At 41.0% G+C, this 17,477-nt stretch overlaps 1 protein-coding gene across 5 annotated transcripts in view; it reads left to right on the top strand.

The window, feature by feature from the left end:
• LOC122562420 (tyrosine-protein kinase JAK2) overlaps window positions 1-17,477 on the top strand; it is a 270,607-nt gene that overhangs the window by 160,142 nt on the left and 92,988 nt on the right. For all 5 annotated transcript variants that reach the window (XM_087996459.1, XM_087996471.1, XM_087996450.1 and 2 more), the window contains one exon: window positions 1,142-1,460. In XM_087996459.1, coding sequence (XP_087852585.1) covers window positions 1,142-1,460 — 319 coding nt within the window. The remainder of the gene's footprint in view (window positions 1-1,141; window positions 1,461-17,477) is intronic.

The raw sequence follows: 17,477 nt of genomic DNA on the forward strand, positions 1-17,477 counted from the left end.
AGCCAGAGACTTTTCCCCAGGGCAGGATTGACTGGTATGAGGAGTCATAGTTTTAAGGTGTTAGGAGGAAGGTATCGAGGAGACGTCAGAGGTTGCTTCTTTATGCAGTGGGTTGTGAATGCATGGAATGGGTTGCCAGTGGAGGTGGTGAAAGCAGAGCCATTAGGGACATTAAAGTGATTGCAGGACATGCACGTGGACAGCAGTGAATTGAGGGGTGCGTAGATTAGGTTACTTTATTTTAGATTAAGAATAATCCTCGCCACAACGTCGTGGGCCGAAGGGCCTGTTCTGTGCTGTACTTTTCTATGTTGTATAACTTGCAAAAGGTATTTGGACAAATATTTAAAGAGGAAACCTTTTCAAGTCTGTTGGGAAGTGCTTGAAGAAATTTCAGCATCTATGACTTATTTTATTTAAGGAGTATTCAGATTGTCACCTTGCAAAGACAAAGAGCCATAGGATTTATATGTTTGTTAGGAAAATGCAGAGCTCTCTTAATTTTGCAAGAGTAGATCCAAAAGTTAAAATTGTTCCCACTTTGGCAGCCTGACCATCCAAACTCACTTCATACACTGGTTGGTTTTTTTGGATCTCCACACACCACCTTACCTGTGCAATTACAGCCTCATTCAGTCCAGCAGGTCACCAGGTGAACAAGTGTGCTCCGTAGTACGGTTAGTCCCATAAGGCAGAGCATTTGAGAAGATCCAGAACCCAAGGCACCATCAAAAGGCAGTTGTGTGTGCGTTGGGGCAGGGGTGGGGCCAGGAGGGTTTGCAGCTGAATGCCTCTATCCACAGGACACAAGGATCCATTGAATATCAACCAAGAATCTTGAACCAGACATTTGTACTCATCAAGACTGTGTCTAGAGCAAGGTTTGAACTGTGTACCTTCTGACTTGGAAGCAGGAACACTATCTGAATGAATACGCGCTCATAATCTAATTCTCATGAGTTGTGGCTTTTATAGTTACACGCTAGTCCTACACAATGACTATTTTATTCGGACTTTGAACATGATAGTGTGTTTATTTTTCATTTGCCAAAAGCCGATTCAACTGTTGAAGATTTTTCACAGGATTTGTAGCTTGAGCTGCTTGTTATTTGTACCAATAATTGCATTGTTTCAATTCCAGTTACAAATCGTTCTTGCCGAAAAATATTCGTCTACAGATCCAAAATTACCACTTTGTCACAAGGAAACGGATCCGATTCAGATTTTACCAGTTTATCCGGCAGTTCAGCCAGTGTAATGCAAGTGCCCGAGATTTGAAGTTGAAATACTTGATTAACATGGAAACTCTTCAGCCTGCTTTTTTCTCGGAGTATTTTGAAGTGAAGGAGCCAGTACAAGGACCTTCAGGAGAAGATGTATTTACGATTGTTGTAACTGGAAATGGAGGCATTCAGTGGATGAAGGGAAAATATAAAGACACCGATTCTCAACCTGATCAGGTAATAGCCACAATGATTTAAGTAATCCACTTACAATATTTGCAGCTTTTAAAGCTGAGATATTAAAAGGCTCAATGTAAAAGGGTTACATCTGTTACTGCACTTGTATAAAAATTTAGTTCTACTTCAGCTTTCTTCACTAAATACACTTCTTTAATTGGTTACCTTACCCAGCTTATGAAGGTTAATGTATAAAACATTACCATTTATTGTACTCCACTGCTTAAGATTCTATTGATACAAACTCCAGCAATGTTTTGTTTTATAAATATTCTTGAAAAATCAAATTCAACTGGTTGAATTTGAACCTGTTTTGCACAAGATGCTGTCCATTTCATTTGAACTTGTATTTGCTTGTAACTCTAAAGCCACAAACAGCTATTGTTACCCAGTTTGTTATGTTTCACTGAGTATGTAGCATGCAATCGTTTGGACCAACTACGTTCTGGTCCAAACTTGCCTCCTCCCAACCCTCTTTCTTTCAACTTTATCTATGTATCTTTCCCTTGGGTGACTATATTTTAAATGCATTTATGCTATTTGCCTCAACTGTGATGGTACTTGTCATAGTGAGTTTATTGCAACTATCTGATATTTATGACGGTGCTTCCTCTTAGTTTTACAGTAGATAAGCAGGAGGCTGGAAGAACATAACAAGCCAGGCAGCATCAGGAGGTAGACAAGTCAACACTTTGGGTGTAACCCTTCTTCAGGACTGGGGGTGGGTGTAAAGGGAACTGCAGATAAAGCTGGAGAGGGCTTTGGGGAGGTGGCAAGGGTCTTAGTGGTGAGATAGTGAGAGGTGAACACAGGTATGAATCCGGTTGGTAGCTGGAAGGAAGGGTCGGACAGAGGAATGGAAAGGAGGGGGCGGGGCTGCAAAGGGAGTTAGGTAATGGGAAGGGAGGTTATTCAAAATTGGAGTCCTCCAGGCGGAAGGTGAGTTGTTGTTTCTCCAATTTGCAGTCTGAGTCGCTGTGGCAATTGAGGAGGCTGAGGATGGTCATGTCGGAGAGGGAATGGGAAGGGCAATTAAAATGGGTAGTGACTGGGAGGTCAGGTTGGCCCTTGTGGGCCTGACTGAGATGCTCGGTGAAATGTACACTGAGCAGCAACAAGAAGCCAATTCTTCAAAACCCTGTGCAAATTTAATGAAATCATGTACTTAAATAAATCACCAAAACAATCATTACAGGGAATAATGTCTATGAGCAATAGTTTTGCAAGTGGAAATGTTTTCTGTATATTTGGCCTATTATTCCATTCATTGGAGTGGAGTAGTGGTGAACAGTTTCTCTGTCGGTACAGGTTGGTATATATTGGGGTTCACATAGAATCACTACTTGTCTTGATGCATATTAATGACCAAGACTTGGGTGTGAATAGCACAATTTTAAAGTTTGCAGGTGACACAAAATTTGACAGCATTGTGAGGAGATCTGTGTTAAACTCCAGAAGGACACAGATAAGCGAGTGGGAATGGACAAGTACTTGGCAGATAAAATTTAATGCCTGGAGTGTGAAATGATCTATTTTCATAAGAAGAATGAGAAGAGGCAATTGAAAATAAAACATGTTATTCTAAAGCAGATGCATTAACAAAGGGACCTGGGCGTACGTGCAAAGATTGTTGAAACTGGCAGGACAATTGGGAAAGTGGTGAATAAGGCTTTATGACTAGTGATACGGAGTACAACAGTTGGAAGTTCTGTGATTCATTATAAAACACAGATTCAGTCTCATCTGGAGTAAGATATCCGATTTTGGCCAATGCAGTTTCTGAAGGATGTAAACGCTTTTGTAGAGAATCGAGCAAAGATTTAGGAAAACAACTCTAGGAATGGGAGTTTCCAGTATCTGGATAGCTTCTGGAGCTGTTCTCTTTCAAGAAGATAAGGCCAAGAGACAACTTGATAGAGACATCCAAAGTAGTGAGGGATCTCGACAGAATAGAAAGGAAGAGACTCTTCCCATTGGCGGAAGGATATAGAACCACAGCATCCCGCCTGCAGGTGATTGGAAAATACATAGAGGAAAGATGAGATAAAGCATTTGTATAGTGAGTGATTTAGGATCTGGAATGTGCTACCTGAGACTATGTTGGAGGCCAATTCAGCTGTGGCTTTCAAAAGGGAATTGTATAAATAGCTGGATAAGATCCCTACAGTGCCCATCGAGTCCACACCGACTAGCCAGAGAGCATCCTGTCCAGACCCACTGTATTCCTGGAACCCTACATTTCCCATGGCTAACCTACCTAGATACTATGGGCAATTTAGCATGGCCAATCCAGCTGACCTGCACATCTTTGACTAAAAAGAAATTGCAGTATTACAAAGGAAAAGTGTAGGAAAGGCAGTAGCTGAGTAGCCCTTCAAAAAAAGCATGTACACACTCGATGGACTGAGTGGTTTCTTGCAATGCTGAAACTATTCTATGATCATTTTAAAGGCCACTCTGAGGTTACTCCTCAGTCTTCCCTTTGCTAAAGAAGTAAAACTGAGCCAGTTCAACCTTTCCTGATAAATACATCCTTTTGGTGTCATCTTTGTGAATCATTTGTGCTCCTTTTTTAATGGTTCTATATTCTTTTGTTTTATAATCAGCAGAGTCACAACTGTACAGAGTATGCTAAGTGTCTTTTAACCAAGATTTGAGAAAAGTCTCCCTTAACTTCAAACAAAAAAACTAAAAAGCTGGAGCAGCCCAACAGGTCCGGCAGCATCTGTGTGGAGAGAAACAAAGTGAACATTTCCAGTCCAATATGACTGCCCTTCTTTTTTTTATTTAAGAGATTTGTGTACTGGCACCTCCTATTTTAGGCTCTTTCTTATAGCTATGAAGAAGATTAGGCAAAGGCCATAAGAAATAAGAACAAGAGTAGGTCATTCAATCCCTTCAATCTCGCCCGCCAAGCTATCAGATTGTGGCTGATACAATACTCCTCATGTACACTTTTCTGCATTTTCCTTTGTAACCTTAGATTCTTCATTAGGAAGGAAATCAATCTATCTCACCCTTGAATATTACCATTTATACCCCAATGGCTCTCTGTGACAACGGATTCCAAAGACACTCAACTCTCTGGGACAAGATTTCCTCCTCATCTCAGTCTTAAATTGGTGCTCCTTTATCCTGAAACTAGACCCATTGACTCGAGATTCTCCCAAGAGGGGTTACATCATCTCAACGAGCCCCTTAAGAATGCTGTATATTTCCATAAGACCGAAAGACATAGGAGTGGAAGTAAGACCATTCGGCCCATTAAGATCGCTCCACCATTTAATCATGGCTGATGGGCATTTCAACTCCACTTACTCGCACGGCGGCACGGTGGCCCAGTGGTTAGCACTGCTGCCTCACAGCGCCTGTAGACCCGGGTTCAATTCCCGACTCAGGCGACTGACTGTGTGGAGTTTGCACATTCTCCCCGTGTCTGCGTGGGTTTCCTCCGGGTGCTCCGGTTTCCTCCCACAGTCCAAAGATGTGCGGGTCAGGTGAATTGGCCATGCTAAATTGCCCGTAGTGTTAGGTTAAAGGGGTAAAGGTAGGGGTATGGGTGGGTTGCGCTTCGGCGGGTCGGTGTGGACTTGTTGGGCCGAAGGGCCTGTTTCCACACTGTAAGTAATCTAATCTAATCTAATCTAATCTAATCACTCTCCCCGTAGCCCTTAATTTCTTGCAAGATGAAGAATTTGTCAATCTCTGCCTTGAAGACATTTAACGTCCCGGCTTCCACTGCACTCCGTGACAATGATTTCCACAGGCCCACCACTCCCTGGCTGAAGAAATGTCTCCTCCTTTCCATTCTAAATTGACCCCCTCTAATTCTAAGGCTGTGCCCATGGGTCCTAGTTTCCCCACCTAACGGAAACAAATTCCCAGCGTCCACCCTTTCCAAGCCATTTCAGTAAGATAATTTTCATTCTTCTAAATTCCAGTGGGTAGATTTGAGTTGTTTGCTTTGCAGCAGAGAATGTTGAGGATGGAATCTGATAGAGGTGTATAAACTTATCAATGGCAGGGTGGATAGAAGGCAGCTGTTCCCCTTAGTTAAATGGTTACTAACAAGGTGGTGCATTATTATGGTGAAAGGAAGGAGGTTTAGAGGGATGTTGAGGAAAAATGTTTTCACCAGACAGTGGAGGAGCTCTGGAATGCACTGCCTGAAGGTAATAGAGGCAGTAACTTCACAAATTTTTAATAAATACTTGGATGAGCACTTGTCATAGCTTTCAAGGACACGGGCTAGAAAGTGCTGGAAAGTTGGACTCCTGTAGATTTAGTGTAGTTTTGGCAGTCGAGATTCGATGGACTGAAGGGCCTCTACTGTATGATTTCATTCATGTAGTATGTGGCTTCTTTAATCATCCTACATGTGCTGAGACATTTATCTATATTGAAATTTTTTTGTCAATTGCTTTCCCATTTTGTGTACTTTTGATGTGTTCCTTTTTTGTCAGCTTCTTCCTCTGCATTAACTATACCCCACTAACGGGTATAAAGCGCAAGTTTGACATCATATCTCCAATTTCCGAATCCAGATTTTTAAATGTAATTGTGTTCAGAGCTCTAGCTCCACTGACTGTGAGCCTTCGTTCGTTGGTTTACAAAACCGTACCTGAAGTACATATGCTGAAATATTTTAAAGTTTAGTTTCCTTAATTTAACTGAGGTGGGGCCTTAATTTTTTCCACCACAAGATTGTTGTTCTTGACAATGACAAGGCCTTCCATATATTTGAAACAAAGGATGTGCATTGATCTGAAAATATGTTTGTTTCTTGTATTTCTGGGAAATTGTTGTTAACTGACCATTAAACAGCTTCCTGGCAGCAGGAGGTAAAATGAAACCACTGCTATTCCGAAACTTGTTAAAAATGAGCGAGGAAAATTGAATGTTTTTGTGTTTGGCCACACCAAAGGACAAAACACAAAACATTTATTTTACTGTTGGTGCAATCAACTATATGAAACAATTTCCAAACTTTCTGAAGCATCATTGCCAGGATTTAACTGCTAAAATTATCAAGCTTGTGTTCTGGAAATCCCTTCTCTGCCTCCACTTTCTAATTGCAGTGAATTCATTTGCATATGTGAAGTTATAACTATAAGGAAGTAAGTTTAGATTAATGACTACAATTCTGGTCCCCTTCATTCTCTGAAAATACTTTAGCATTTGCACAGCAGAGTTTCCTCCAGACTTCTCAATCTTTTTATCTGGCAAACTTGATTGAGTTTTTTGAAGAAGTAACAAAGAAGATTGATGAGGGCAGAGCGGTAGATGTGATCTATATGGATTTCAGTAAGGCGTTCGACAAGGTTCCCCATGGGAGACTGGTTAGCAAGGTTAGATCTCACGGAATACAGGGAGAACTAGCCATTTGGATACAGAACTCACTCAAAGGCAGAAGACAGGGTGGTGGTAGAGGGTTGCTTTTCAGACTGGAGACCTGTGACCAGTGGAGTGCCACAAGGATCAGTGCTGGGTCCTCTACTTTTTGTCATTTACATAAATGATTTGGATGTGAGCATAAGAGGTACAGTTAGTAAATTTGCAGATGACACCAAAATTGGAGGTGTAGTGTACAGCAAAGAGGGTTACCTCAGATTACAACAGGATCTTGACCAGATAGGCCAGTGGGCTGAGAAGTGGCAGATGAAGTTTAATTCAGATAAATGCGAGGTGCTGCATTTTGGGAAAGCAAATCTTAGCAGGACTTATGCACTTAATGGTAAGGTCCTAGGGAGTGTTGCTGAACAAAGAGACCTTGGAGTGCAGGTTCATAGCTCCTTGAAAGTGGATTCGCAGGTAGATAGGATAGTGAAGAAGGCGTTTGGTATGCTTTCCTTTATTGGTCAGAGTATTGAGTACAGGAGTTGGGAGGTCATGTTGCAACTGTTAGGCCACTGTTGGAATATTGCGTGTAATTCTGGTCTCCTTCATATCGGAAAGATGTTGTGAAACTTGAAAGGGTTCAGAAAAGATGTACAAGGATGTTGCCAGGGTTGGAGGATTTGAGCTATAGGGAGAGGCTGAACAGGCTGGGGCTGTTTCCTCTGGAGCGTCGGAGGCTGAGGTTATAAAGGTTTACAAAATTATGAGGGGCATGAATGGGATAAATAGACAAGGTCTTTTACCTGGGGTTGGGGAGTCCAGAACTAGAGGGCATAGGTTTAGGGTGAGGAGAAGAAAGATATAAAAGAGACCTAAGGGACAACTGTTTCACACAGAGGGTGGTATGGATATGGAATGAGCTGCCAGAGGATGTGGTGGAGGCTGGTACAATTGCAACATTTAAAAGGCATTTGGATGGGTATATGAATAGGTAGGGTTTGGAGAGATATGGGCTGGGTGCTGGAAGGTGGAACTAGATTGGATTGGGATATCTGATCGGCGTAGACGGGTTGGACCGAAGGGTCTGTTTCCGTGCTGTACGTCTCTATGACTATGACTCTATGGTAGTTGAATGGTGAAAGATAAATTATGTAATTGCATTGGAGGCAATTCAGAGGAAGTCACTAGACTGATTCCAAAGATAAGGGTTTATTTTGTATAGAGTGTGAACAGTTTAGGCATACAGTATTTTTCGGGAGTTTAGAAGAATGAGAGAAGATGTATTTGAGGTATATAAGATGCTAAAAAGGATTGACAAAGTATACATCGGATGTTTCCTCATTTTGGGCAATCTAGAATAAGAGGTATTAATTTTTGGATAAGGGGTAGCATTGAAAACAGATGAGGAGAACTTACTCTTCTCCAAGGGTCATGAATCTGTGGAATTCACTAACCGAGAGTGTGATAGATGCTGGGACACTGAATTTAAAGAGGGTATAGGCAGATTTTTAATTAGTAATATGTTAAGGGGTTGTAAGGTGCAGGCAGGAATCTGGAGTTGAGACCATGTTGAATATCAGCCATGATTGTATTTGAATGACAGATCAGGCTCGAAGGGCTGAATTGCCGCCTCCTGTTATTTCTCGTGTTCATATGTTCCAATGATAATACTCTCTCTCTCATTGCAAGCAAAAACCTTCTAATGGAATTGTACCCCTCTCTAGCCTCTGAGGTGCCCACCCATTACAGAAGGCCTCAAATGTACCAATTGACATAGCATGTTTCCTCTCAAGGGTCACCAAATGTAGACATAGACACAGAGAAGAGGTAGGACTTTGGGTTCAATGACCATCCTTTACTAGTCAGCTTAGCCAGGATCAGGAGCAGTCCTACAAGAAAGCCCTCTGATTTGACTGGCCCCCTCTGCATCTGATGGTTGAAGCTCGGAAAAGGAAGCCTAAGGGCAGCCAAAGATTGAGCAGCATCACCTTTGGATAATGAAAAAGGGGACTGAAATCTTGCCATGTACAGGTGGAACAACGTGTATACACATGTAACACAGACCACAATAAGGACAAGTGGCCTGGCAGAAGTGTCTCTTCATAAGTTGTAGCAACTTTGTTTAGACATGTTATAAATCAATGCTGTGGCAGGTGGGACTGGACCCTAGACCTTCTCACACAAGGTAGAGCTGATATCATTCCACCACAAGGGCTCAATCCCAGGTAATGCCCATATGCTGCATATAATTACATTAAATTCATATCCAATGAAGGTCCATGCTGTCTCAATTATTGCATGACTTGAGAGCCAAGATGTTAAAGCCTTCAAGTGATCAGTGCTTCTACTGTGTTTTGAACTGAAGGACATGGATTAACCTTCTGAAGCTCCGATTTTAAGGAAAAGAGCTAATGATTATGATTACTCTTGCTACATAATTACACATACTATTTTAATGCTGTTTAACCACTTTGTTCCATTCAGTGGTTTACAAAACTAGTATGTCTGTAAGCATCAGAACCAGATAGGAAATTGAGATGAGTTTTTCCTTTATTTAACTTCTTTTGACAGCTTCAAGCAACCTTTCCTGGATTCATGAGAATTGCCATGTCAATTATAGACGTCTGGTAATCTGGCAGCCTCTGTACTTAGAATCTTCCTGAAAATATACAATTTTATCTATTTATATATTCATAATTTATGAACAAAATCTTACAGTGGCAAGTCTTGCCTGTGCCACTTGTCATCTCTTGTCATGCATTTTATATTCTCTTTTCCCATGATTTACACTCTGGTTATCAATTTTCCCAATTATCTTCTCAAAATCCTGTTTCATCTTACTGCAACTGAGGTTTTGAACGTACAAGCAAAGGGTTATATACAAACATGTCAGTAACTCGATTAAACTTGGAGCCACTGAAACTTGCTTTTCAAAGGAAAACATCTCAAAATGCTTCCCAGAAACATAGGCCAAAAATAATGACCTCGCCAGGAAAGGAGATATCAAAAGCATGCCCACTCTGCTGGTTTGAAGGAAGATGTTAAAGAAGAGTGTGATGCAGAGGACTTTGAAGAAATCATTTTGGGAAGGCACTAGGAAGTAGTGGGGGAGGCAATTGTGTAGTGGTAAAGTCACAGGACTAGCAATCCAAAACCCTAACCTAATGTTCTGGAGATATAAATTCAAGTCCCACCATGGGAGATGGTGAAACTCTGAAATAAAAATCTCATGTAATGGTGACCATGTAACCATTGTCAACTTATTTTAAAAATGCATCAGATTCACTAATGTCTTTTTGCCCTCATTACATGGTTTGGCCTACATGTAACTTCAGACCTACAACAATTTGGTTGATTCTCATTTACCCTCTGGGCAATAAATTCTGGCCTAGTCAGTGACACCAACATCTGGGGAGGGGGTGGGGGTGGAGTGGTGGTTTGAGTGTAATGGCAGATTAGCATTGCTGCCTCACAGCGTCAAGGACCACGAGTTTCATTCCAGTCTTGGGCAATTGTCTGCTTGCATATTCTCCCAGTGTCTGCATGGTGCTGTGAGGCAGCAATGCCTTCTGATGCTGCGGTTTTCTCCCACAATCCAAAGATGTGTGGGTTAAGTTGATTGGCCATCGTGACCAGGGATATGCACCTTAAGTTGATTGGTCATGTGAAATGCCAGGATTCAGGGATAAGGTAAGGGGATTGGTATTGGTGGGCTGCCCTTCTGAGGATTCGTGTGGACTCAATGGGCCGAATGGCCTGCTTCCACACTGTAGGGATTCTATGAATGAGTATAAGTTAATCTCTTGGGCAGAAAACTTCTGAAGTCACAGTGAGACTAGTGCACAACACAGCCAGTCAGAGGAACAGAGAACTAATGTGATTGTAGGATGTCACAGTGACACGAAGAGGGAAGCAATTTAGGAATTGAGGATGCTATTTTTTCAAGTTTGAGGCATTGTGGAATTTAGAAACAAATTAAGCGAGCCCGAGATAACACCCCTGTTGTAGAGGGAGGATGCAGGCAGTAGGGTCTTGAATGTGGTGAAGTTGACAGCAGATGGGAAATGCAGAGCCGGCCAGGAGAGTTGTAGAATAGTTGAAGTTGAACATGACAAAAGCTTAGATGAAGATTACAGCTGCCAGTGAACAGACACACGGTCAAAGGATTGAAGTAGGTTTTTATTTGATGCCCAGGAAAGTTTTTCAGGCTCGGAATTCACAGTAAGGTTGACTAAATCTCTGAATCTGCAAGCAGTCTGAGCTCAAGACTATGGGAGAAAAGAATTCCACAGTGAAAGGTGGATAGAGTTTGTTGCAGGAGCTCAAGGATCCGTCTTTCCAATGCTTAACTGGAAGGAATTGGGCCTTATTTGTTATTAGATCCTGGGCAAAACATCTGACACAAGGATGCTTTGGGGCAGTTGGTAGCTAAATTTAGCTGTTGTTAGTGTACAGGTAGAAGCTGACCTCATCTCTTTGGATGATGATGTCACAAAATTGTTTGGAGAGTTTCGAACATGAGGATACAGATGGAGAGTTTAGAGATGGGAAAATGTTGAAGACTTCTAGAGAGGAAAAGGAAGTGAAAAATGGAGTGGTAGTTGGTAAGTCAAAACAAGATGGATTTTATTGTGAAGGTGACGATGCTGAGGCAGGCAGTAGCTGATGGAGAGGGAATGATTTAGAGTGCCAAGTTATATGGTTGCCAGTGTTTTAATTGGGTGGTTAGGAGTTAGAACTCATTAGCAAGGACAGAAGAGCCATAACTGGTGCAGGAGTGAAGCAAGAAAAAGGTATGGGTTGAGGAGTGAATGAGAAGGCTTCTCATGATGCTTAAGGTAAAGTAGGGAATCAGTGGAGACAGTGATGTTGCACAAAAACACAGTTCTAATTTTCATCCACACAACTGATGACACCCAAATGTTTGTCACCTCTTTCAACTACGTTAAAATTATTGGGCTGCTTGTCCAAAACCCAGCACCGGATTCGCAGACATTTGGTGCAAATAAATATTTGGGAAGCTCAGAAACCATTATCTTCTGTTCCCAGCCCACACTTCATTTTCTCTGCATCGACTCCATCCCTCACCTATGCATCTGGGCTGAAACTGAGCCAATATATTCACAACCATGATGTTATATTTAACCTTAAAGTAAATCCATGATTTTGACTGACTCCCCCTTGAAGCAATCCAGACCTCTACTGGCTGTGTGTTAACTCATACAGAATCACGATTACCTGCAACTTCTAAGCTTGCTGACCTGTATTGGTTTACAGCTAAGCAATACCTTGATTTTTAAAAAAATATTCTCATTCTTGTTTTCACACCTGTCCATAGCCTCTCAGCTCCCTATTTGTGTAATCTCAAAATATCTCTAACCATAGTTTGTCAAGATATCAGCACTCCTCTAATTCTGGTCGCCTAAGCATTTAATTTTAGTGACACTGTTACTGGAGGCTTTGTCTTCAACTCCCAAGGGCCTCTCCTTTTGGAATTCCCGTCTCTCTCCAGCTTTGCCTCTGTCTTCTCCTTTAAGGTACCCCAAAACATGTATCTTAAGCACTCTGTGAAATCTACCTGTTTGACCATGCTTTTGTTAATCTGCCCTCAATGTCTAATTCTAGTTTACAGTACTCATACAAATTGCCTTGGAATGTAAATTGTGCTACACTGATACAAATTGCTGTTGTTTACAGAGGGAGGCTGAGGATTTCAGGAAGGAGGGGCTTGGTTGGAGTTGAAAAGTAAGTTGGCCATTAGGTTTGCTGTCTACAGTTACCTTGGTTTGACAGATGACATTGAGACTCAGTAGCTCTTGATGTTGTCCAGTGGTCCGTCCTAACAGTAGTGAGGTGTATACATCAAATGGACTTCATCAGTTCAAGAAAGCAGCTCCCTATCACCTTCTCAAGGGTAACTAGAGGTGGGAAATTAATGCTGATTGAGCCTGCAAAGCCCACCACTGTTGAAAGAATTTCAAATATGAGATCTGTTGTTCTGTGCCTAAATTTGTGATGTGCCAGATATAATGTTTGCCTTGCACATAGAGTGAGTTAGGGCTGTTAGAGAGAGAAATCAAGATTGTACATGACCACAGAAGACCAGCTGATTGCATTGTATTTCTTCGAGCAATTTGCAGATATCGAGGTTTTGATTTAAATCTTTTATCTAAAGCATACCCTTTCACTTTTGGATAGGTTGGAACCTCAACGCTTGTCTTATGTTAGTGTCTTTATTTTGTCATTTACCTTTTCTTTAATAGAACTATACCAAAATTTCCTCTTAAGTGGTTTGTGTGTTACATCCTCAGTTCTTTTTTACAACTATGCCCTTTTCTTAGCTCATTGCAACTCTAAGTTCTATTCCATCAAAGTGCTTGCAACTTCATATGTGCTTATCAGTGAGTGTGCAACAGCACCTTAGAATGACTCATTGACAGTCATTTCCCTTTCTGTGGAGTAACCCCTAACATCATTGTACTTTCCCCACAACTAATAACGTAGACAGGGAAATGGCCATGTCCGGAATCTCCGATTACAGATTTTCTTGCCAGTAGAGAAATGAAGCGTGTTGAATGTGATCTTCCAAAAAGCTATTTATTCTATATGTTAATTTCATCTTCAACATAAGAAAGATGAATTAGAATTACAAATTATTTGCGTGAGCAGAGCTGTGTCATAGTGTGATAGGCCAGCTGATTGGTTACATTTTGTATTCATGAAGGAATATAGCTGTACATTTTCAGACTCAAGGCATGCTGTTAGTGCCCAGTCCTCTGAATTATGGGCCTGGCTTCAAGACCTTTCTGCCCCAGAGATGTGTAACACCAGCTTGATTAAAATTACTATAAGTCAGATACAAGGGACGGCTTTTTGTGGTGCAGTGTAATTCTTTCCTCTGCGATGGCATGCTGGCTCTGTGGTTAGCGCTGTTCCATCACACCTGCTCCTCCATTGTTGGGATTCTATGATTGTGGGGTGGCACAGTGGCCCACTGGTTAGCACTGCTGCCTCTCAGTGCCTGGGACTCAGGCGAATGTGTGCACATTCCCACTGTCTCTGCGTGGGTTTCCTCCCACAGTTCCGAGATGTGCAGGTTAGGTGGATTGGCCATGTCACATTGCCCCTTAGTGTCTGGGAATGTGTAGGCTAGGTAGGTGAACCGTGGGAAATGCAAATTTACAAGGATAAGGTAGGGACAGGGTCTGGATGTCTTGTTCTTCAGAGGGTCAGTGTGGTCTTGATGGGTGGAATCATCTGCTTCCATACTGTAGGGATTCAATTGTTCATTGGTCTCAGTCCAAGTCCTACCTGTTTCAGAGCTGTATCATAACATTAGCAGAGCTATTGTAGGAAGGGAGCAGATTGTCTGTCGATCTCTAAACTGTGGTTGCTATGCAGTTGGAAGGATCTATAGAGGACTGCCATTGAAATAAACCCAGATTCCAAAATTATGGTGCAGCTATTGTGCTTCATGGCTCATGGAAGTGCAATAGAGAAATGCCTTGTCACATGACTGTTTTGGCTTTTATTCATTTTAACTGGGACAAGGGGCACTCTTACTCTGCCACCCAATTATTTGAAGTGTTGGTTTGTTCCAGTGAAGTATTGTCAAGTGGGTTGAATCCTATCCAGGCTTTTGGGAGTTGGGCTTTGTGCCTTGCATACAGTAAATGTCATTTAAGATTGTGTAAATAGAATGTATCGAGATGTAGCCTATGAAGAAATCAAAAAAAGGACATCAGTTAGATTTTCATGATCTCTGAATGCCATAAAATACTTTACAGCCAATAATACACTGTTGAAGTAACGATGGCAAAACAAAATTCCACAAACAACATTGAGATCATGCTCAGATACAGTATTACATTTTTTTAATGGTAGTGAAGATAACTATTGGCTAGAATACACATCAATACTTTGGATGTTGGTTTAACATCTCACACGAAAGACAACACCTGCAATAGTTCAAAGCACAATGCACTGAAGCGTCAATTTGAGTTAAATACTCAAGCACTTTGGAGAAGGCCTTGAACCCAAAACCCTCAGATTCTGAAGTGTAAGTGCGAATATTGAGTCAAGTCTTACTCAACTCTTTACTTCCCCATGACTGTACAAATGAGTGAAGTGAACACAGAAGAACAGGGAAGATGACAAAGAAAGGTTGAAGGTGGGGGGTGGAGGGGAAGTACACATGAAAGAGTGAATAGAGAGTTAGATATGAAAGGGAAAAATTGTCGACTAAAAGCACGTTTTGTTCCAAAACATGTAAAAGTAGTGGGTGTGTGTTTGTATAGATACTGAAATAAGAACCTGTATGTAGATACCTCCAGAACAAAAAGAAATTAATGTTTAATTGTTTGAAATGCCTCATGAATCAAAGAGGAAATGCATATAATAATAAAACAATGAAATGATTGAAAACCTGAAAAACTATTCAAATTCAGAACCACATCAGATTTATTGAATGCAATGTGCAAGTTGCTAATGTTTAAATTCTAATCACTATCCTTCAGAGTAATTAATTTAATCATTGCAACCACTGAATTTAAGAAATCTGATGCCATTCAGAACAAAGTAGCCTTGGAGCAGACTCAGGGAGCAAATGGCCTACTCATGCTCCTAGTTTATAGGTTTGTATGTACACTCGAGAGACTCAGCAATTCCAGAAGACCGTTTGCCATCACTTTCTCCAAGGCAATTCAGGATGGGCGATTGATGCTATTCCAGCCACTGTGTCCACATCCTGTGACTGTTTTTTTTTATATATCAAGGCATATTGTGCAGAATCAGCTTAAAGCTTATGTCCTTCACGCAGGATATAATTTTTAATGTCACCCAGGTTGGAATTGCAGCACCCTTTGAATGTCCACATCCATATTCTGTAGACCCAATTCTTTTAAATATTTGCTACTCTGCTGTCTGCTCCAGGTTACAGTCTGACTGTGACCCTCAGCAGTCAGGTTGTGCACTCTTGCCACTCACCCAGCTGTTATAGAGTCATACAGTATGGAAACAGATGCTTCGGTCCAACCGATTCCATTAGAAGATAGAATCCGTCTATTCAAAATTTGACTTTTTAGATAATCTTTAATAAGGTTAGTTGAAATCAGTCAATTCTCTGCTACTTTGTTCTGGATGGTATCAGATTTCTTAGCTTCAGTGGTTGCAATGATTACATTAATGACTCTCAGGATAGTGATTAGAATTTAAACATTATCAACGTGCACATTGCATTCAATAAATCTAACGTGGTTCTGAATTTGAATGGTTTTACAGGTTTTCAATCATTTATTGGGAAGTCACCATGTAGAATTTAGACAAAACCTACTGTAGAGGTGATGGTGTCAAAGGGACTCCTCTCAGAGAGTTCATAGTTTTAAGCTACTGATACACATTTAACTCTGGGTTTGCCACAATTTGGGCATCAAAGTTTCAGGATTCTGGAGCAGGCTGCTCTGACTGCCTCACTCTCACTTATCGTTTTGACCGTGCCTGAGTGCTGCTGAGAAGGAGTGTAAGGTGTCTGCTCCTTGCTTTGGGTCCATCGATGGCTGGTGGCACTGTCTGGAAAACAGTGGGCATTACAGCTAATATACATTATCACTCTAAAATCCCCATTATTTTAGTTAAAGTTGTTAAGGAAAAGGGTCTAGTCAACCATGTAGATGTTTACTATTGTGTGCCTACTGATTTGTTTAATCTGTTGAAGCAAAGGAATAACCACAGCTGAACTGACTAAGGGAATTTTCTCAATAAATCTCCCAACCCTAAAAATAACCTGATAAAGTCCCAAAATCTCAGTCTTCACATTGCAATCTGTGCCTGTTTTGAATGTTTTTGCTATAAGACAAAGTTGCCATAGTCCTACCAAACCGTAAGATGAGATCATTTAGCTTATTTGAGTAACTGGTTTGCGATGCTGAGTGACGCCGGTACCATGTGTTCAACTCTCATACCAGCTAATACTACCACAAAGGTCCCACCTTCTCAACCTTACTCCTTGCCTGAGATGTGGTGATCCTCTGGTTAAACTCACCACCAATCATCTCTCTTTAACAAGAGAGTAAGCCTAGGGTCAATACTGTTTACTGATGCTATATATAATATCTGTAGAGAACAGCTATCAGAGCAATAGTTATTTATATAATTATTTATGCTTTTTTCATTTTTTAATAGATATTTTTATTAGAAATTTAACATTTTTACAAGTTTACAAAACTAGACAAAACTCTCAAATATAAACATTGATATACAATTAAATCAAATATACAATAGCCAACATTTAACAAATGAAGAAAGAGAAGAAAATACCGAAAAAGAAAAAAAAACTCAACTATCTACTAATCTGACCTATAACTAACCAGAGTGTATATTTAAGTCTCTTACATGCTCAGAATGTGTTAACATCAGATGTAATAAAACCCGTATTCGTGCGGGATTCCTTTCCTAAGGGGCCCCGGACCAGCCAGGTTTGTAATTTCAATTAAATAAAAGCCCTTGTTAGGATAGCCGAGATATCTGTATTTATGTAATTCAAGAAGGGCTGCCATATTTTATAAAATAATTTGGTCTTTCGGTGCACCATATTTGTAAGGAAGTCAAGGGGAATACATTCCATAATTAATCTGTGCCAATTTGAAAGTCCGGGGGGCCCTCAGCCACCCAGTTCACCAAAAT

The sequence above is a fragment of the Chiloscyllium plagiosum genome, unplaced genomic scaffold, assembly GCF_037043375.1.
Source record: "Chiloscyllium plagiosum isolate Xiang-an unplaced genomic scaffold, Cpla_swu_hap1 HiC_scaffold_2, whole genome shotgun sequence".
Classification (NCBI taxonomy): domain Eukaryota; kingdom Metazoa; phylum Chordata; class Chondrichthyes; order Orectolobiformes; family Hemiscylliidae; genus Chiloscyllium; species Chiloscyllium plagiosum.